This window comes from Nelusetta ayraudi, unplaced genomic scaffold (genome assembly GCF_046127955.1).
Source record: "Nelusetta ayraudi isolate G7.1 ecotype Tasmania unplaced genomic scaffold, CSIRO-AGI_Nayr_v1 ptg000022l, whole genome shotgun sequence".
NCBI lineage: Eukaryota > Metazoa > Chordata > Actinopteri > Tetraodontiformes > Monacanthidae > Nelusetta > Nelusetta ayraudi.
The window spans coordinates 45,001-65,000 of record NW_027466072.1 but is presented as its reverse complement, the minus strand read 5'-3'; the positions used below and the strand labels follow the sequence as shown (position 1 = coordinate 65,000).

The 20,000-nt window shown below is 46.2% G+C and overlaps 2 protein-coding genes and 2 long non-coding RNA genes across 4 annotated transcripts in view; 2 read left to right on the top strand and 2 right to left on the bottom strand.

Moving 5' to 3' along the window:
• LOC142889268 (uncharacterized) overlaps positions 1–254 on the bottom strand; it is a 6,500-nt gene extending 6,246 nt beyond the window's left edge. Inside the window, exon 1 of the long non-coding RNA XR_012926824.1 lies at positions 35–254. This is a non-coding gene — a long non-coding RNA (uncharacterized LOC142889268). The remainder of the gene's footprint in view (positions 1–34) is intronic.
• prkd4 (protein kinase D4) overlaps positions 1–2,647 on the top strand; it is a 21,537-nt gene extending 18,890 nt beyond the window's left edge. Inside the window, exons 16-19 of the mRNA XM_076027894.1 lie at positions 744–842; positions 922–1,189; positions 2,108–2,193; positions 2,302–2,647. Of these exons, the coding sequence (XP_075884009.1) occupies positions 744–842; positions 922–1,189; positions 2,108–2,193; positions 2,302–2,436 (588 nt within the window). The 3' untranslated portion in view covers positions 2,437–2,647. The remainder of the gene's footprint in view (positions 1–743; positions 843–921; positions 1,190–2,107; positions 2,194–2,301) is intronic.
• A 152-nt stretch (positions 2,648–2,799) lies between these two features.
• LOC142889267 (uncharacterized) lies at positions 2,800–4,066 on the top strand. Its single transcript, XR_012926823.1, has 2 exons — positions 2,800–2,925; positions 2,994–4,066. It is a non-coding gene; the product is annotated as an uncharacterized LOC142889267 (long non-coding RNA).
• Positions 4,067–4,128: 62 nt separating this feature from the next.
• Positions 4,129–20,000, bottom strand: part of actn3b (actinin alpha 3b) — a 30,498-nt gene continuing 14,626 nt past the window's right edge. The window contains exons 2-21 of the mRNA XM_076027893.1: positions 18,800–18,914; positions 17,978–18,097; positions 17,122–17,208; positions 15,617–15,704; positions 15,312–15,390; positions 14,083–14,164; positions 13,689–13,774; positions 13,354–13,446; positions 12,571–12,801; positions 12,164–12,311; positions 11,131–11,281; positions 9,573–9,681; positions 9,336–9,476; positions 8,550–8,732; positions 7,664–7,798; positions 6,763–6,942; positions 6,527–6,673; positions 5,361–5,426; positions 4,969–5,127; positions 4,129–4,401 (exon numbers count right to left, since the gene is read on the bottom strand). Coding sequence (XP_075884008.1) covers positions 4,243–4,401; positions 4,969–5,127; positions 5,361–5,426; positions 6,527–6,673; positions 6,763–6,942; positions 7,664–7,798; positions 8,550–8,732; positions 9,336–9,476; positions 9,573–9,681; positions 11,131–11,281; positions 12,164–12,311; positions 12,571–12,801; positions 13,354–13,446; positions 13,689–13,774; positions 14,083–14,164; positions 15,312–15,390; positions 15,617–15,704; positions 17,122–17,208; positions 17,978–18,097; positions 18,800–18,914 — 2,559 coding nt within the window. The 3' untranslated portion in view covers positions 4,129–4,242. The remainder of the gene's footprint in view (positions 4,402–4,968; positions 5,128–5,360; positions 5,427–6,526; positions 6,674–6,762; positions 6,943–7,663; positions 7,799–8,549; positions 8,733–9,335; positions 9,477–9,572; positions 9,682–11,130; positions 11,282–12,163; positions 12,312–12,570; positions 12,802–13,353; positions 13,447–13,688; positions 13,775–14,082; positions 14,165–15,311; positions 15,391–15,616; positions 15,705–17,121; positions 17,209–17,977; positions 18,098–18,799; positions 18,915–20,000) is intronic.

The following is a 20,000-nucleotide window of genomic DNA, read 5'->3' as shown; positions in this document are numbered from 1 at the left end:
CATCTTCCCACTTGTGGTGTTCCTGTGTATTTACTGACCAGCAGCTTGGTCGTCGGTGAAAGTAGTCCATTCCAGTTGTCTCCTTCCCCGTGCTACCGAGCCGAGATGTTGCTTCTGCGGCACGGGGAGGGGGGGCGGCGACAGAGGCTTGCTAGCTTGTTTAGGTACTCAAGATTAGCCGCTTTGTGCTAGCTTCTTAATTGGAGGTTTGTCAGGTTATTCCCCTTTTAGAAGCAGGCCGCATATGTCGTCTCTTTCCACAACGACACATGGGCTTTTATCACTCTCCTCGTCGTATTCGAAAAAGTCGCATATCGGACTTTCCCGCCGCAGTGACTCGTTCGTTAACCTACTGCCGTGAAAGAGCGGTGACGCCACAGAACGCGAGGTGCATTTAGGTGCTGCTGCGTAAAACTAAAACTAAAAATTTCCTGAGCAAATATTCATTTGAAAGAGACGAAAACGAAGGGAAATATGACTTCAATTTAAGTTTGTTTTTCTTAAACACACAAAACAGTTTAAGTTAGTTATCGTTTTTGTCTTGTAATTTTAGTTTTTGTCTATTTCACATAACAAAATTGTTTTTTCAATTTTAGTTATTATATAATTATAACGCCACACATAATAAGGCCCCCAGGAATCAAACTCACAACCTGCTTGCTGTGAGACGAGGGCGCTAACCACTGCGCCACTGTGCACACTGGTCCTAACCAAGCAATTCTATTGTATTGATGTGGTTTCAGATCCTGGAGGCTCTGCGGTATCTCCACCGCAAACACATCGCTCACTGCGACCTGAAACCTGAGAATGTGCTCCTGGCCTCCGCTGACCCTTTCCCCCAGGTGGCGTTTTCAAAACAGTCCTGTTCAATGCACACTCCAACCAGTTGCAGCAACAAAGCCGCCGTCTGTCCGTCCGCAGGTGAAGCTCTGCGACTTCGGCTTTGCCCGCATCATCGGCGAGAAGTCCTTCCGCCGCTCGGTGGTGGGCACTCCCGCCTACTTGGCCCCAGAGGTGATCAGCAGCAACGGTTACAACCGCTCGCTGGACATGTGGTCTGTGGGCGTCATCATGTACGTGAGTCTGAGCGGCACTTTCCCCTTTAACGAAGACGAGGACATCGGACAGCAGATCACCAACGCAACCTTCATGTATCCACGGCAACCCTGGGCCTCCATCTCATTGGAGGGTAGGAACCAGCACCAGCTCTCCCAAACACTGCTGCTCTCGCTTGATGTGTTCAAACACAGCCTGATATGAGATTTCAGTCTCACCAAAACAGCTTAATACACAACGTACAGTCGCCAAGTCAGGCATGGGCGAACTACGGCCTGGGGTTTCACTGTTTCACTGTTAGTAATGAATAAGCAGGACTTGTTCCATCTCACTGGTGGAGATGGGGAGACGTCTTCTCCTGCACTAGTGGGCAGACGAGGCTCTGATGGAGGTAAAAACACCGTTCAAATGTTTGACGAAGTAGCTACAGCCAGACAGGGAGACACAATTCAAACTAGGTTGAACCCAGGCACGGGCAAACTACGGCCCGGGGGCCATATGCGGCCCATTAAAGCTTTTTAATCCGGCTCTCTATACTTCAAGAAATGATACTAATAGCAAGTAAGTCATAAAATAGCTGTGGCTCATCAATATTTCCAGTGTTGTCAGAGTCATTTCAATAAAGAGCTAAACACCCCGGTGGGGCTTCAAAGACGCTGATGTGGTTGCAACTTTTCAGGTATAATATTTCTTTGGAATTTTCACATCTATCTATCCATCTATCTATCCATCTATCTATCTATCTATCTATCTATCTATCTATCTATCTTTCTATCTAAGTGGGGTAGTAACTTAGAAAGTGACTATTAAATTCATCAAATTCAAATTCAATCGTATCAATCTGAAAAGAAAATTCCATCCAATGAAGGAAGGAAGGCCTCCAGTGTCATTCTTTCACGAGCCATTTGTTTCAGTTAAACATTACTGCAGCGTTTCAAAAGGTTCAGCAGCCGCTTGCTTCCCACTCTTGCCAAATCATGACCACTAGGTGCCTCCAGAGGACCACTCATGCGGACTAACTCTCTGGCGCCTGGTCCTTGTGTTTCCACAGCCATCAGCCTCATCAACAACCTGCTGCAGGTGTCGGTCAGGCGGAGGTTCACAGTGGGCAGAACTCTAGGACACCCCTGGCTGCAGGTGAGCTGTACTACACCCGGGCTCAAAGGAACGTCCCAGCCTGTGCAGGAAAGGTCTGGACCGAACCTTCTTCTGTCCCTCTCTCTCTCTCTCTCTGTCTCTCTCCAGGACTTCCAGCTGTGGTGCGACCTCAGGGAGTTTGAGCTGCGGATGGGCTGCCGGTATTTAACCCACCCAGGCGATGAGCAGCGCTGGTCCTGCTACGCCCAGGAGAGAGGCCTGACCTTTCCTTCTCACCTCTGAGACCATGAGACCCTAGCAATGACCTGACCTGACCTTTGACCCTGGGTTGAGAAGATAATAACTGGTAGAATTTTGTTTTTCCATCGACCTTCATCGTGTTGAGGTCACGCACAAAGACGCTGATGGAGCGAGCGGCAGTATAGAAAGATTCCCTTTCTCCTTGTGTTTCTGCATAAAACAAACATTGTATTAAAAAAAAAACACACACACACAGCGTTGGTTATAGTATTTTCACTTTTTATTTTCATTATTATTATTATTATCATTATTTCAAGTTGTGGTATTTGATCACGTCGCTGTGAAAGTGGCTTTTTTGTGGCATCGGTGGTGGACAGACTGGATGGATGGAGGGAGGGAGGGATGGAGGGATGGAGGGAGGGAGGGAGAACGCAGCACAGATGGAACACAAAAATATCATGCACAGGGGAGGAGGAGTTTATCTTGCACTGCTGTCAGTGGAGCCCCAGCCAGTGTGTGAAATACATGGGGGTCCGAGGGGGTTGGACCCCCCGTGCGCCCCCACAATGAACCCATGAGACCCCCTGAAAGCCTCAAAGCAAACTTTCAGGGGGTCTCATATATTTTCCAAAAGCTTTTAAAAAATGATATATTTAATGTCACTAATGGGCACTAAAATCTCTCATAGATGAATTTTTAAAATATTATTCACATTTTTTTTTATGTTGTTGTTGCCAATATTTGTCAATATTCGGGACCAACCGGAATATTGACAGGTATTTTGCACACTGGCCACCACCGTGTCTGCCCCGCCCCCTCTCCCACCTCCCCGCTCCTCCCTCCCCCCTCCCGTTGCCAACACGGTCCCGTGCAACGGAAATTCCAAATTATCCCAAGTGAACTTCCTGAAGCCCGCGTATCGCTGCACCACAGCCGCCTCCCTCCTCCAGCCGAGCGGCGTGGGCTGCGTCTCTCCGGCCTAAACTCTTCCACTCTGCCTTCCTTCTTTCAGTCACTCCTGAGGTCTCGCCCATTTTTACCCACAGTGCATCGCTCTCCCTGCATGCCTGCCTGCCTGCCTGCCATCTCTGAGATCCACCGCTTCGTAGTTTTGTTGCTTTTTTTCTTTAATTTTTTTCTCATCCCGAGTTCATCATAAGCTAAGGGCCTCGGGTTTACACGGTTCTTGGGGGCCTTCGCCCCCTGCAGGCTGAATATCAGATTGCATTGCACCTTAAGGAGTGAGGGACTCGCGTGTCCACTCTCTGAACACAGCACACATCTTCACAAATACACAACCAACCAAGCCAACCAGCATTTTGTTTTAAATATCACGTCGTTTTTAATGACCCCTCTACATAAAAGCGTCATCTGAGTGAAGGGGGGGAGGGAGGGAGTGGGGAGAGAGAGAGAGGGGGGCGGGGGGGGCAGAAAGGTTGGGGGCGGGGGGGAGCAGGATGCTTTGCTCAAAATAACCTGATTCTGTTTGACTTTGACCCTCATTAACGCTGTGTCTCCTCCAAACACAGACAGGCATGGTATTATGGTAATATGGTAATTTGTACGCTGCTTTACATAACTTCTGTGCAATGCCTGCTTTTTTTTGTTTGTTTGTTTGTTTGTTTTTGTTTGCTTTATTTAAAAAGCACTAATGAGGAAACAAGCTGACCAAGTTCCAACCTGAGATTTGAGCAAAGCCTTCTACGCTCACCCTCTCTGAGCATTGTGGAGGGCAGGGGGGAGTGGGGGGGGGGGGGGGGGGGAGGGAGGGGAATGATCAGAGGAACAAAGCATGTAGAAGGACAGTGGGAGGGGCTTAGCAGCGGCCGGGGGAGGTGGGGGGATAGTTTATAAGTCGCTCTCTCCGTAGAGGGCGCTGGAGAAGGAGATGTAATCCAGGGCGCCGGTGGGGACGTCGGTTGCGATGTACCTGGTCATGCGGCTGATGCAGTACTCGGCCTGCTCGGGCGGCAGCTCCCTGCGCAGCTCCTCCACCGTGATGTAGGACTGCAGGACAGCAGGAGGAGAAAAAAAGGAGAAAAAAACACGGGGAAAAAAGGAAAAGACCACGTTAGTGTTGTGGTCCGGACGGCACCAACCCAGACCAAGACCTTCTCAAGACTGGAGAGCAGCGAGATGGAGAGCACACCAAGGCTTTAGATAGCAAGGGAAAATAACGACAAAACAAGAAAAGTGACTCCAGTTTGCTTCTAAATTCCAGCAGCAACATCTCTTTTGCTTCAACTTTGCTCCATAAAATAAAATAAAAAATCAATGAACTAGGAATAAGGGGTCAAGGTGTCTCTCTGGGTGTCACCAACAGAGTGTAAAACAGCAGCAGCTGGATTCTTTTCTGTTATTATCGTGTTATTACAGTGTTGGCTGAGTCTCCACTGGTCTGGATCACAAATCCCCAGTCCGCCCACTCCGAGACCGAGACCAGACCCAGTCAAAATGCCTCAGAGTCCGAGTCCGAGACCGAGACCCTCAAGAAGGGGTCCGGAGACCAGGAGCAACCTCCAGGACCCTACGCCACCCGACGTCTTACAGCAAAAAGGTTTTCGTGTGAGTCACCTTGTCCGACGCCAGGATCTTGAAGGAGGCCATGACCTGCTCGGCGGTGTCGGTCTCAGCCGTCTCGCGGGTCATGAAGTCGATGAAGGCTTGGAAGGTGACCACGCCCGTGTTGTTGGGGTCCACCAGGGTCATGATGCGAGCAAACTCCACCTCGCCCTGTCCAAGCAGCCATCACACGTGTTGGTTGATGTGGAGCAGTGTGCAAAGTAACACCGTCTCAATGATCACGTCACATCTTATCATAACCTCAAATTCCTCAACATGCAAGCAGGCGCACAGTTTTTAAAAGATTTTTAGAACATTAGACGGGGTGATCTCAAAGACATTGCAGCGACCATTTGTGGCAATTATTTATGTCTGTATACGCGGGACGCTCTTGTTGCACTGACCAGGTCGTAGCCCATGGAGATCAAGCAGGCACGGAAGTCGTCAGGGTCCATCATGCCGTTTCTCTTCTGCAGGAAAAGTACAATTGTTTCCATTTTTCATTTTAGGGAAATGGAAAAGAAGGAGGAGTTGACTGGTGCTGATGCTGAACTGTGAAGACGTTAGCGGTCCACGGACCCAATTCACAGACACCTCATCATCACCTGTTATCAGAAGGTTTTTTTTTTCCTTTACTTTCGCCTCTTTTCAGAAAGCGCGTGCTAAAATACACGGGTTCTGAAAATCAGCCCTTTGTGATGTCACAACGAGCACTGAAACCCCTCGCAGGCTGTTGACAGCAAGCCGAGCCAGAAGTCTCAGTTTTAGCGGACAGCTAAAACATTGTGCCATCTTGTATTGCAGGAGGCTGTAAACAGAGGGCTAAGCATGCCATTTTCTGTTTGTATGAAACCCAAGAGTGGTTTATTGCAGCTGTTATGATTGGGTTGAGGCTTTGTGGGCAGTTTCCCCTTTATTATGGGATTTTTATAATATATATTTATAGAGAAAACGTTGGGCATTTATTTTGCAGGACGCATAATTCAATTCAATCATTTCAATCAGTTATTCCCTCGACATGACATGGGATGTGGGTCCTGAGACTCTACCAGTTGAGAAGCACTGGTTTAGAGTGAGAGTAGAGAGAGAGTGGAGGGACATCTGGACGTTGGTAGAACGTGGCAATGTTAAAATGTTGAATATTCCGTCATATTTACAGTCCTACCCAGAACATGAGAATCTCCTGAGAAGGTTGTTGCATTTGCCCATGTGTGAACTCTTGTGAGCCAACAACCCAACACAGACTTGTTAAAGGCTCAGGAGCCTTTTGCAGGTGTTTTGGATTCTTTGGACTCTTTGAAGCTACAAAACTGAAGCTTTTCACAGTATTCTCATTTTCTGAGTTTGTGAGTTTTGTGGTTTTAATGAGCTGAAAATCTTCATCAGCAAACGTTACAACAAGGAACTGCTTGAGATGTCAATTTGCGTGGAATGGCTCAATAGAATGTGTTGCTTTCATCTTTGATGTTAAATTGCCAAAATAAAACAACTTTTACTTGATATTCTAATTTTTCGGGTAGTACTGTATATTCATATGTTCATGCATATCTTTGTGCACAGACAGCCTCACCCTGTCGAAGTGGTTGAAGGAGGCCCTGAACTCGTTGAGCTGCTCCTGGCTGATGCCCTTGGCGTCGCGGGTCAGGATCTGGTTCTCCACCTCGTTGATGGTCCTGGCGATGGTTGTGAGCAGCTGCTCCCAGCCCACGCGGATGTGCTGCGTTAGAAGCAGAGAGGGAGGAGGCGGGGTTGAGTGGTGAGAGGGCGAAGCCTCAGGGGGGCGGCGGCCAGTCCAGTCCACCCTACCTCCATGGTGTAGTTGGTGTGCTTGTTGTCGAAGATGAGGGACTCCTGGATGAGCTGGTGGTCTCCCTCCAGCTTGTCGATGTTGGACTTGTAGTTGATGATGTTCTGCTCGTACTGCTTCAGGCTGTTCATCTGCTCCTCCAGGGAGCCGGCGATGTCCACCGACACGTGGCTGATCTCCTGCAGGGCGGACGAGAGCCGGGGGAAAAAAAAACAACAGGGCTGCTCACTCGCAAGACAAGAGGTGGCAAAAGTATTCACATTGTGTACAGAAGTAAAAGTACGGATGAAAGAAGAAAGAAGAAAATGTAAGAATATTTTTTTTCCCCCCATTTATGAAACAATATTAATTTTGCAAAAATGAAAAAGGTTTTGACGGAATAATCTGGACTGAGCTGACCAGAGGTCAGAGGTCAGAGGTCCTACACGAGTGTCTGGATAAGTTTTAACAGCTTCACTACTCTCAAGACTAATGCCTAATTTTCTGTTAATGTTCTGACTTGTGATTATATCATCTTTGGATGTTTACAGTTTTAATAACCACAACTAATGCTATTTTCTACATATTAATAAGTGAACGACTTTTAACAGAATTTGAAACACTTTTAAACACAAACTTAACAAGGTTTTTTTGTTTGTTTGTTTACTTTTTTACTCCTGTAAAGAGTAGAAAGTACAAATATTTGAGTAAAGGTAAAAAGCCATCAGAAAAATAAATACTCGAGTAAAGAACAGATACCTGGAAAATCTAAAGCACGGTAACAAAGAATTTGTACTTTGTGACTTCCCACCTCTGCTCACAGCACAGCGGCTGTGGCAACAGGTTGGTTTTAACCTCTGTTTCCCAGGCAACAGTTTTTAGCAACGGCTGGGTTCTCTTCCCCACTGCGTGGCTCCGTACCTCCATCTTGGTTTGAATCCAGGGCCCGATGATATTGGCCTGTGCAGCAAACTGGCGTCTCAGCCTCTCGTTGGCCTGCTGCCTCGCCACCTCCTCCTGAAGCATTTGGTCTCTGAGTGGAACAAGGTGCTTCACCTGCGTGAAAGACAGACAAATGAGATCCGTGGATTCAAAAACAAGCTCCTTCTTTGTATCATCCGGGTCACACCTCGGTGCTGATCGCTTCATTTAGATGTGGACTTCATTTAGAACACTTTAAAGGTCCGCTGTCAAATCGATAAAAGCGCATACTCACAGTACAATAAAAGTACTTTGGTTTTCCTGTCCTTAGAACAGTTCTCATAAACACAAGAATCTCCATAGATCAATAAGGGTCCTGCCACCAGTTAGCTGCCATCTTGCACCACCACGTTTCTAAGGAAGCCTGGTGTGGACAATCCAGCTGCCTGACAGCGCGACTCGTAATTAGGGTGAACATTTTGCGTCTTCAAATAAAGCAACGAAGAAGAGAGAAGGTGGACGAGGTGTCCAAGATTGGGTGCGCAGGCCGATGTAGCTCACTGGCAAGCTCAGGAGGGGGAGAGGGACAGTGAAAGACGCTGCAATCTAAAATCAGTCACTTGATGTCGCTGTTTCTGCCTCTAAATCTCCAAATGTCACACACTTAACCCTTAAGCAAATTCAACTACTGTCAATTCCTGATTGCATTGCACTTTTACACTAACGTCTCACAGTTTGTGATTCACGGATGCTTCCAACATCCAGTGTTGCCCAAATGGCCCCGCCTTGCTGTTTCCGGCACATCACTTCCACTCAGCTCTACAAATGTCCATGTACAGTATGATTAAAGACCAGTTGTCTTTGGTATGTCTTCTCTTTGACTCACAGTTTCCCACTTGTTGCTGATGTCCTGGGGGGAGAGGTTGGTGTAGGGGTTGACTCCAGACAGCTTGATTCCGTAGGTCTGAGCGATCTTCAGGATCTCGTTGTGGATGCCCAGTGAGGCCATGCGCTCCTTGTCAGCCTCGGGCAGAGTGGCCTTGAACTGGTCGTGAGCAGTGATCAGACTCTGGAGGGAGGGAGCACAGACGGGTTTCAGAACCAGACCGGACCACAGGAAGTGCCCTAGCAGCAGAAATCACTCATGATCCTCCTCATTGTTTGTTTATGCTCAAGTCCAAAATGTTGATTTAAGTAGTGCACCGTGTTTCGCATTGAACGTAAACTGAATAAATTGCTATGCAAAATGAACTCGTGTGGTGGCCCTCGAGCTGAAACCTGATTTTTTTTAAAGAGAATTTTTAATTAAAAACAGAATTTAATTAAGTAGTTTCAAGCTTCCCTCCTCCTTTTTGAAGTAGCTATTTGCAATATTATTCAGTAGGGGGCGAGCCGAAGCTTCTGCAAGCAGGAAGTTTAGATTTGCATTCATTACCGCAACAGACGCCAAGAGAAAAATGTGCACATTGGACCTGCAGCATCTCTTTCTGTTCTAGACACCACCATGTTACCACGGTTCAGTCGATGGGATATTCTGTATTCTGAAGTTTATTCAGATGAATTCCGTGTGTAACTGCATTAATAATGAATTATTGCTGATGTCTTCATCCACAGACTAACGTTTGAAAACTAATGGTAAATAATGCACAGGGTTGTTGGGGCACTCGGGTACCTGGATCTCCTCAATGCTGTGGACAATGAACATGTCCTGCAGGTCCTCTACAGCTCCATCCATCCAGTTGTTGAAGGGCGCCGCCCTCTTGGCAAACTCGAGGTACAGCTGGTCAATAGTCTCCCACAGCTTCTCAACACGCTGATAGAAACGACAAACCCGTGTCAGTGTTCTCCGAAAAAAAAATGATCAGAACGCACAACATTTTTGTTTTCTGTGTGTCATGCACTTGGGTACCTCGAGTGCATCCCTCCTCTTCTGGGTGAGGGTCCCCAGGTTGTCCCACTGGTCACAGATGCCCTGGCAGCGAGCATTGACTGTCGCAGCATCATGGTAGTCGAGCTCACTGGGACGGAAAAGAAGGTTCCATTTCAGATTTTGTCACACATTACCTCTAAGGAACACACAGTAGGGGGCGCCGTCAGGGCCAGCAAGGTCTTCTCTGCTGGCCTAACCATACTTAGAAAAGCACATTTTCCCATGTATACGATAATAAAGTTATTCTCCGGAGTCTGTTCTTTTCACGTCATATAATATCCACTAGGAGGCGCTGCTTCCATTGTCGTATATGACAGTAGAGTTGTTATCCAATCATATTCCAGCTAGCTTGTGTTGCCAGGTTCCATCAAATCTGCCCGAGTCCTTCAGAATCAACACTGCAGCCTCCTGTTGGCCGTCAGTGAACGCACCACCGTCAGTAGCGACAGCCAATCAGATGTGGAGCCTGCGAAGGCGAGACCAGCTAGCTGTTAGCGGCTAGCTTCACACGTAGGCGTCCTGTGATTGGATAAGAAGCCCTGAGAGCCTCTCAGACTGAACTCCACCTGGAGGTCCAGTTGCCACCACCACCAACCCACGACGGCTGAAGGAGAAGATGAAGCTTTAGTTGGCCAATCATCTGCAGTTTAGAATGGAAATAAGGTGGAGCATTGGAGCAGCAGCTGCACCCACATGGTCAACTGCTTAATAACTCAATAGTTCAATAGTTTGGTTCGTTATCGTCCCGCTGGTTTCATACTACTCGGCGACAAGGTGCAGTTGATTGGAGCAGAGTTTAAACTCACAGAATGCTGGTGGTGGATTATTCAAACTTTGTTAAGGGAATCTCTTGCAATCGCCTTTATCTGTATTTCATCAAGGTTCAGGCCGCTGCGGAGTATTTGAAGGATTTAAAAGGTTGCACCAAGGAGCCATTCAAAGTCATCTCACTCCTACATTGGTATTCCAGCCTGCTTTTCTTTCTTTCTTGAGGGGTCGCCAGAGAACATACTGTCTGTGAGTATTTAATCATCTGCTTTTGAAATAATGAGTTATAAATGATGAATAGCATGCATTGATTTTCATTCATTTCTCATATCATGCTGCATGTGGCATCAAAGAGACGGTCCGAGAGCGAGAGGCCGTTAGAAATAATGGGAAAAAAAGCAATGAGGGAATTGTAAGATCAGAGGTTTCCGCTCTTTCACATTCATCCTTTCATCTTTTCATCCCTGACAAGTGATTTTACTGCGACTGCTGTCGCAACTTTGGTTCTTCATCAGGTCCACATCACAGCCGATGAGACCTGAAAGCCCTCGCTTCTTCACGTTCCACTCGACTTTTCCTTTCACTTTCCCATTGGAATAACACAGTCAGCGGCTTTGTCTGTTCTTATCTTTTTGGAGGTGCACAATCCAGCAGAAGCTTTTCTGATCTCCTCCTACCTAAGCTCAGTGAAAAGCCCGCGGATTATCCAACGGCACGATCAAACACCAACGTGATCTGGCCCTTGTATCTCCAAGGCCTGGGAGCTTACTTCAGTTCCTGTGCGATGGCGGCGATCTGCTCCACTCGGTCCTGGTGAGCAGCCAGGTCGCTCTCAAAGGCCTCGTGCTTCCTCATCAGGGCCCTGATCTCCATCAGCGAGGCCGACTCGTAGTCCTTCTGGGAGAGCAGCTCTTCCTTGCCTGAAACACACCGACGACTTAAGCTCCACCACCACCACCTGCTCTTTGCACACATTTGAAATCAATACGGCAAAAAAAAAAAATCACGTGATCCTTTGTTTCATCTTGACTTTACAACTGAAATTATGATGAACGATTCAAAGATTTTTTTTTTTTTTTAATTGTCACGTTACATGGCAGTGAAGTGTTGGTGTGGCAGAACCTGTTGCGATCGTTCATACAAGGAAGAAAGAAAGTGTAACAAAAAAAAAAGGAAAAAAGATGAAAAAGTGGCAAATATACAGATAAGGGTGTTTGGAGTGTTGTGCAATACTATACAATACAACATAATACAGTATAATATAGTATAATCTCTCTCTCTCGCTCTCTCTCTCTCTCTCCCTATGTATACACGTAGAGAGAGAGACACAGCCTATGAATTGAATGTCTTGTCTTTCATTCTCATTGCTGTTGACACTGCAGTTTCTCACTGAAGGCGTCGTGAGTACGTATGAACACAGATGGAATAATGGAGGAAACAAAAATGTAAAATAACTCAAAACACGTTTTATATTGAAATTCTTCATAAAAAGCATATTTAGAGTTATTGGAGGTGTTTTTCTTTGCTGCATAATGACATATATATATATGTATATATATATATATATATATATATATATGTATATATATATATATATATATATATATATATATATATATATATATATATATATATATATGTATATTTGATATCTTCAGTATCTCTCTGCAGTGGAGAAAGTTGTAAAGATAAATAAAAAAAAACTGCATGAGAAGGTGCGTCCACACTTTTGTCTGCTAGTGTGTATGTACAGTTTATGCTTTGGCACAGAAGGTGTTTGCAGCCCTGCTGCAGATCCCCACCTGCCGTCCAGGACTCGTGCAGGCCGCACTTCTGCCTGAACTTCTCAGCAAGGTGGTCAAGTCTCTCCAGGCGGCGGATCTCGGTCAGCAGCCACTCCTCGTAGCCCTTCTCCACCTGCTCCAGACCCTTCCAAGCATTGGCAATGTCCTGGAGGGCAGCGGGCACAACACCAGATGCGGTCAGAAGTGTTGCTTCTTACAGGACGCTCCTGTTTGATTTGCTTCAACCGGACTTTTTTTTTTTTTTCGATATAATTTTTTTTTTTGTTTGTTTTGTTTTGTTTTTTAGGATTTTCACAAGTTTTGACAGAGTAGGAAGTCGGGCCCTCTGTCTGATATCAGAGCAACATCTCGATCTTGCCACGGAGCAGCGCCAGTCGCTCGGGTCGCAGCGGTGCTCCTCTTACCGACACCATCTTGCCCTCGGAGGGCATGAAGGCAGGCCTGTTGCTGAGCCTCAGCTTGGTCTGCAGCGTGTTGAAGTTGATCTCCAGCTGGCACTTCTCCTGCACGCGGGGCGGCTTGTGGATGCGACGGTAGTCGCGGAAGTCCTCCAGCTTCTGCTGCATGGCGCGCATGGTCTGCTCGGCCGCACGGTTCTCCAGCCAGGGGATGGTGCGACGGATCCACTCCAGCAGCTGCAGAGGGAGGTCATCTGCTTCAGGTTCACAAACACCATTTCATGTGTGTCTCACACCTTGCTGCCACTTCAACAATCCACCACTGGGGGCCCCGTCGTGTGTGTTAAGTGTTATTTTTCAATCCCGAGGAGCAAAGTTTTACACTCTTCTGGGCTCTCAAGCATTTTATTGCAAATCGTTCCTCAATGTTGTCCTTTCTTTGTCCCCAGTGCCTTTTTTTCTTTCTTCAAATTGGCTGGAGCAGTATACTGGGGTGTTAGAACCATGATGCAGTCACACTTTTAATGCTAGTTTCCCCCCCGTCAAGGAATAACAAGGCACATTCCAAAAGAAATCCGAACAAATTTCAAAGTTCTTTACTCTTTTTTTGCACTGACATTGCGTCTTTTTCAGGTGAATTTCAAGGATTAAATGAAGTTGTTTTTTGTTTTTTTTTAATTTTATTTTGCAGCCAGCTTTTGAAACAGCTGGAAGTGTGTGTCGGTGGGGTGATAATGTGATAATGGGAGGATTTATTCAGGACTGGTGGCAGCAGCAGCAGTTTCTCACCTCACTGGCCAGCTTCTCATACTCCTCCATCAGCTTCTCGTTCTCCTGGTTGACAGCCAGCACCTTGCAGATACGATTGGCAGCTGTCTCGGCCTGAGAGAGAGAGAGAGAGAGAGAGGGAGAGAATGGGGGGGGAGAGAGAGAAGGCAGCACTTCACACATGGACTTTTTTCTAGTAGCTTTTCTATTTATTTTTCAGTCATCGGCTTCTCTGATTGGACTAAAACGCGCTAATAATCACCAGCGACACCAGGACATCCAACAACTTTGGCGCATAAAGCTGTTGAAGGTACTAAAATTCACAGAACCAGGGGACATTAAAGTTGCAGTCTGACCTGCTCGGCTCCGGCGAAGGCGTGGTAGAAGCAGGACACGTAGGTCATGATGGCTTTCTCATCAGGTTTAGGTGTGTTCACGATATCTGCAAGAAAACCAGGAGCACTTTTCAACTCTCAACCCCTCTTTCTTCAATATGCAATGAAAACATCCTCAGTTTGCTTGTTGTGTCAGCACATGGTCTTTGTCTGTAGTGCACTTCATGTGTCAACTCCAGTCTTTGCAAGCAGACCCCCTGAAGGGTCGGTGGCCTCAGGGCTTCCACAGCTGCTTCAAGCTGGATTTCCAGCGGGAGCTTTTTTTCTCCTCTTTGTGCCATCCGTCAGTCATCAGCCTTGACGCTGGTGGTTGACGGATGCTTGTTTGCTCGGGTGGAGGGACATCGCGCTGTACCTTCAGCGTCGAGCATCTTAGGGATGTCCAGGAACTTCTCAGCCACATCGAAGGCGGTGTTGAGGTTACCGATGGGGTCGTCCTACAGGGAGACACCGTGAGTGTGGAGGGGCGGACTGGCCTCGCTGACGACAACGACAACGACAACGACAACGACAACGACAACGACAACGACAACGACAGCAACAGTAACAGCAACAACAACAACAACAACAAGTGCCCGGATTGTTTTGCTTCCTTTCTATTTTTTTTCTCAATAGAGAAAAAAAGATGTGTACATTTTGCTTTTGTCTTCACTGAATACAAAACAGCTTCTTTTCAGCCAAATATCTGCTTATCCCTCATTTTTGTATTGTTTTTTTTAAGTGCTGCAGCAGTGTACTTTCAATAAAATACATCTATCTATCTATCTATCTATCTGTCTACCATCTATCTATCTATCTATCTATCTATCTATCTATCCATCTATCTATCTATCTATCTATCTATCTATCTATCTATCTATCTATCTATCCATCTATCTATCTATCTATCTATCTATCTATCCATCTATCTATCTATCTATCCATCTATCTATCTATCTATCTATCCATCTATCTACCTATCTATCTATCTATCTATCTATCCATCTATCTATCTATCTATCCATCTATCTATCTATCTACCTATCTATCCATCTATCTATCTATCCATCTATCTATCTATCTATCCATCTATCTATCTATCTATCTATCTATCCATCTATCTATCTATCCATCTATCTATCTATCTATCTATCTATCCATCTATCTATCTACCTATCTATCTATCTATCCATCTATCTATCTATCTATCTATCTATCTATCTATCTATCCATCTATCTACCTATCTATCTATCTATCTATCCATCTATCTATCTATCTATCTATCTATCCATCTATCTATCTATCTATCTATCCATCTATCTATCTATCTATCTATCTATCTATATATATATATATATATATCTGTCTACCATCTATCTATCTATCTATCTATCTACTATCTATCTATCTATCTATCCTGGGTCATTAACCCACGTGAGAGTGACAATCCGGAACACACGAAACCCTAAATTCCCCGAAATCAAGTTTTGTTTTGCATTGAAAGTGCAAAATAAGGTCTGGTTGATTTCATGTTTAACTGGTTGATGATTTTGTACAAAACACAAAAACACAGGGAAATATTGAAGTGTGGAACGACTGGGCACCTTCCTCAGTTTGGAGTAGTCGATGAGGTCGGGTCTGTGTCTGTGGATGAGGGCACACAGAGCCAGGCCGTCCTTCCAACTGAGCCGCAAGAAGAAGAAGAAGAAGAAGGAGAAGAAGGAGAAGAAGAGACATGGGGTTCAGCCAGAGTCCAGATTTGAACCAGAGTGAAAAAGAAGGCAGGAGTGCAAAGGAGTGTCAATGGTACTTAAATGCTGAAATGCAATGTTTCACATAAGGGCCAAAAAAAACCAAACAAACAAACAACAAAAATATAGTCAAAAGAAATTCCAACACTATTGCCCACCTGATGTGGAAGTTCTGCACATTCACATTCCTGTAGGGGGCAGTCTTCCTCTGGCACCACAGCAGCAGACCCTCCTTGGCAGAGGTCTCTGGAAACGGCAAAGATCAGTTAATGAGGGAGACAACGCCTGAAGGAATGTCAGAAAATATAGAAATATAAAACATAGAATCAAGCACGGGCAAAAGAAGCCAATCTGGACATGAAAGACAGCAGGTGTCTCACTGTTAATAACCAATGAGCGGGACTTGTCACATCTCACTGGTGCAGGTGGAGATGGTGAGATGTAAGTCATAAAGTAGCTGCATTTCCTCCATGCTTCCATCCAGTGTTTCCAGAGCTAAACACCCTGGTGGTCCAGGATGGTACTGGGTGGTTCTGGATGGTCCTCAGAGCTAAACACCCTGGTGGTCCAGGATGCTCCTAGGAGGTTCTGGATGGTCCTCAGAGCTAAACACCCTGGTGGTCCAGGATTGGTTCTAGGAGGTTCTGGATGGTTCTCAGAGCTAAACACCCTGGTGGTCCAGGATTGGTTCTAGGAGGTTCTGGATGGTCCTCAGAGCTAAACACCCTGGTGGTCCAGGATGCTCCTAGGAGGTTCTGGATGGTCCTCAGAGCTAAACACCCTGGTGGTCCAGGATGGTTCTAGGAGGTTCTGGATGGTCCTCAGAGCTAAACACCCTGGTGGTCCAGGATTGGTTCTAGGAGGTTCTGGATGGTCCTCAGAGCTAAACACCCTGGTGGTCCAGGATGGTTCTAGGAGGTTCTGGATGGTCCTCAGAGCTAAACACCCTGGTGGTCCAGGATTGGTTCTAGGAGGTTCTGGATGGTCCTCAGAGCTAAACACCCTGGTGGTCCAGGATGGTTCTAGGAGGTTCTGGATGGTTGGTCCAGGATAGTTCTAGGTGGTTTGGATGGTTCTCAGAGCTAAACACCCTGGTGGTCCAGGATGGTTCAAGGTGGTTCTGGATGGTTCTGGATGGTTCTCAGAGCTAAACACCCTGGTGGTCCAGGATTGGTTCTAGGAGGTTGTGGATGGTTCTGGATGGTTCTCAGAGCTAAACACCCTGGTGGTCCAGGATTGGTTCTAGGAGGTTCTGGATGGTTCTCAGAGCTAAACACCCTGGTGGTCCAGGATGGTTCTAGGAGGTTCTGGATGGTTGGTCCAGGATAGTTCTAGGTGGTTTGGATGGTTCTCAGAGCTAAACACCCTGGTGGTCCAGGATGGTTCAAGGTGGTTCTGGATGGTTCTGGATGGTTCTCAGAGCTAAACACCCTGGTGGGGCTTCAAAGACACTTCATTTTCCATTGACATTCCAGCAACATGTTTCCTCCATGATATCCCAGGATAGATTGTTTCCTCCTATGAGGTGTCTCACCAAAACACTCCATCCATCTGCTGCTGCTCCGCTACCCCCCCCTCTGGCACGTTATAGAACATACAACAACAAACACATTTTACTAGAGAAGCAGGCTGCTGGAGTTTGGTTTGGAGCAGAGTAACACACCTTCCACAGAGATGTCCTGGATAGCGAAGCGCAGAATAATGGTCCAGATCATACCGAGAGTCATCTTCACGTTGCCGTCAACAATTTCTATCAACGCACACAGACACAAAGAGGCGGAAACACAGGGCGTGAAATCAGTCAGGATGAGCTGCAGCAAAGAAAGATGAACCGTCACACAAAGCAGCAAGTTGAGGGAAAAATAACAACATTCTCGACTAAAAACACGCATTTGACTTCCTGTTGAGGACGTCTGTGACGCTGCACTGTATCCGCATGCTGCCCATTTTTATTTCTGTCCATTGTCTGTTATTTAAGCTGATTATAATGACATTAAATGGCAGCAAACAGTGACATCATGAATTACCGATACTTGCATCGGGTATCGGTATTGATACTTGCATCGGGTATCGGTACCAATACTTGCATCGGGTATCGGTATTGATACTTGCATCGGGTATCAGTACCGATACTTGCATCGGGTATCGGTACCGATACTTGCATCGGGTATCGGTACCGATACTTGCATCGGGTATCGGTACCGATACCGGGGTTGAGTGCTCTTCTAAAAAAATACAAGCCACTGTGACACCGATAGCAGTTGTATATGTATGCATATGAAAGTGTGTTTGTGCTGCAGTGAAACTGCTTCGAGAAACAAACATGCCGAGGATTTCAAATAACAGAACGTCTGAGGAAAACAAAAGAAGAATGGTCGTCATTCTATAATGAGCAGTGATCTTATCAAGTCCTCAGTGTCAGCATCGCCGAGTACCACAAAGCAATTACTCGTACTTGGTTTTGTAAAAAAAAAAAAAAAAAAAGTGGTATCCTAGCATCCACGGTCACGATGGCTCACCTTCAGCACCAATTGACACCAGTTTGACCCCCTTGCTGCAGATGAAGTCCAGAGCTTTGTTCACGTTGGCAATCTTGTGGAAACGCATCTTGCCTTTGTCTGGTTTGGGCAGCCTCTCTCCTGAAAGACCGAAAGAAAAAGACATTCAGTTGACCCAAATTAAGACAGACAGACAGGCAGGCAGACAGGCAGACAGACAGGCAGACAGACAGACAGGCAGGCAGACAGACAGGCAGACAGGCAGACAGACAGGAAGGCAGACAGACAGACAGGCAGACAGACAGACAGACAGACAGACAGACAGGCAGACAGACAGACAGACAGGCAGACAGGAAGGCAGACAGACAGACAGGCAGACAGACAGACAGACAGGCAGACAGGAAGGCAGACAGACAGACAGGCAGACAGGCAGGAAGGCAGACAGACAGACAGACAGACAGACAGACAGGCAGACAGGCAGACAGACAGACAGACAGGAAGGCAGACAGACTGACAGGCAGACAGGCAGACAGGCAGACAGACAGACAGACAGGAAGGCAGACAGACAGACAGGCAGACAGGCAGACAGACAGACAGACAGGCAGGAAGGCAGACAGACAGACAGACAGACAGGCAGACAGACAGACAGACAGGCAGACAGGAAGGCAGACAGACAGACAGGCAGACAACTTGACAGAGATAGAAAAGAGGGCAAGGAATTAGTGGAGATGTTTGCAAGTTTTTGAAGAATGCATCTAAATAATGAAAATAATAAGCAACTAGTGTGTGTGTGTGTGTGTGTGTGTGTGTGTGTGTGTGTGTGTGTGCGTGTGCGTGTTCCACCTGATATGACCTCCAGCAGCAGCATAAGTTTAAGGCCATTTCTGAAATCCTCTTCAATGTTCTCAATCTGTGTCCCGGCTTTCCTCAAGTGGGAGTTACACCAAGCTGTGAAGGTCTGAGGAGGAGGAGCAAACAGTCACTCAACGACCACAATGACAAGTACACAAAAAAAAAGGGGGGGGGGGGGGTGACAACACATTTTTTTTGTCTCTACGTCTTCATGATTGCTCCCGTTTAAACTTCTCCCACACCCCTGCTGGCAGAGTTGTAGAGTTGCACCAGGACGTGGACGTTGCATGCCTGCTGCTGACGACTGGGCCTCAATTTGAAAAAAAAAAAACCCTTCAATTAAAATTCTGACTTTATTATTTTTTTCCGGCTGAAAATGTCCACCGCAAGGTAAACGCGTGCGACGGCTTCCAAGAGCACCGAGAGGAGATGAATGAATGTAGACAAATGTTTTTCTTTAAAAAAAAGAAAAAAAAAAAAAAAGACTCAAAACTTACTGTCAAAAGGAGATCAGAAAAAAAGAATAATAATAATACCAACGAGTGTACTTATGAGATGGGACACTTTTCATTATTTCAATCATATCATTTCCAACTGTGTACTATGCATGGCGCTGCTGCTGCTGCTGCTGCTGCTGCTGCTGTTGCACGTTGCGAATGCGAGCCGTCCACTGACGCAGTGCTGTGATTATGTGAGTTGCTGATGCTGTGCGGGAACATTTCATAAAGGGGAAATGAATATAAAATGAACAGCGCACAATGAAGAAGCCCTCTGAGTCTGATATCTTCGTGCCGACCGTAGGTAATGGGGAAAAAAAAAAAAAAATGAAATTTGTCTCACAATATTACAAAGTGATGTCACGTGGAGGATTGAAAGTCTCTTCGTAAGCACCCACATTAAAAGGCGTCGAGCACCTTGTGTTGTTCCATCCATTTAGGCGACAAGCAGAGGTGGAATGTTGCACCTTCACGCTTGATTTATTTTATTTGTTTCTTTTTTCTTTTTTTCTTTTTTTTTGCAACGCTGCTGTGATGTTGTTGATTTAGCGGTGCCAGTTGGTGATTAACGGTCCAGTGGGCTGTGAAAAATGATCCAATTTCACTTCACTGGACTAAAAAAAAAAAGTAACAACACGATTCCACTGTGGAGTGGCTGTGCCGTTAAAGGAACGCCGGCCTGTGCTCCTCCCAGG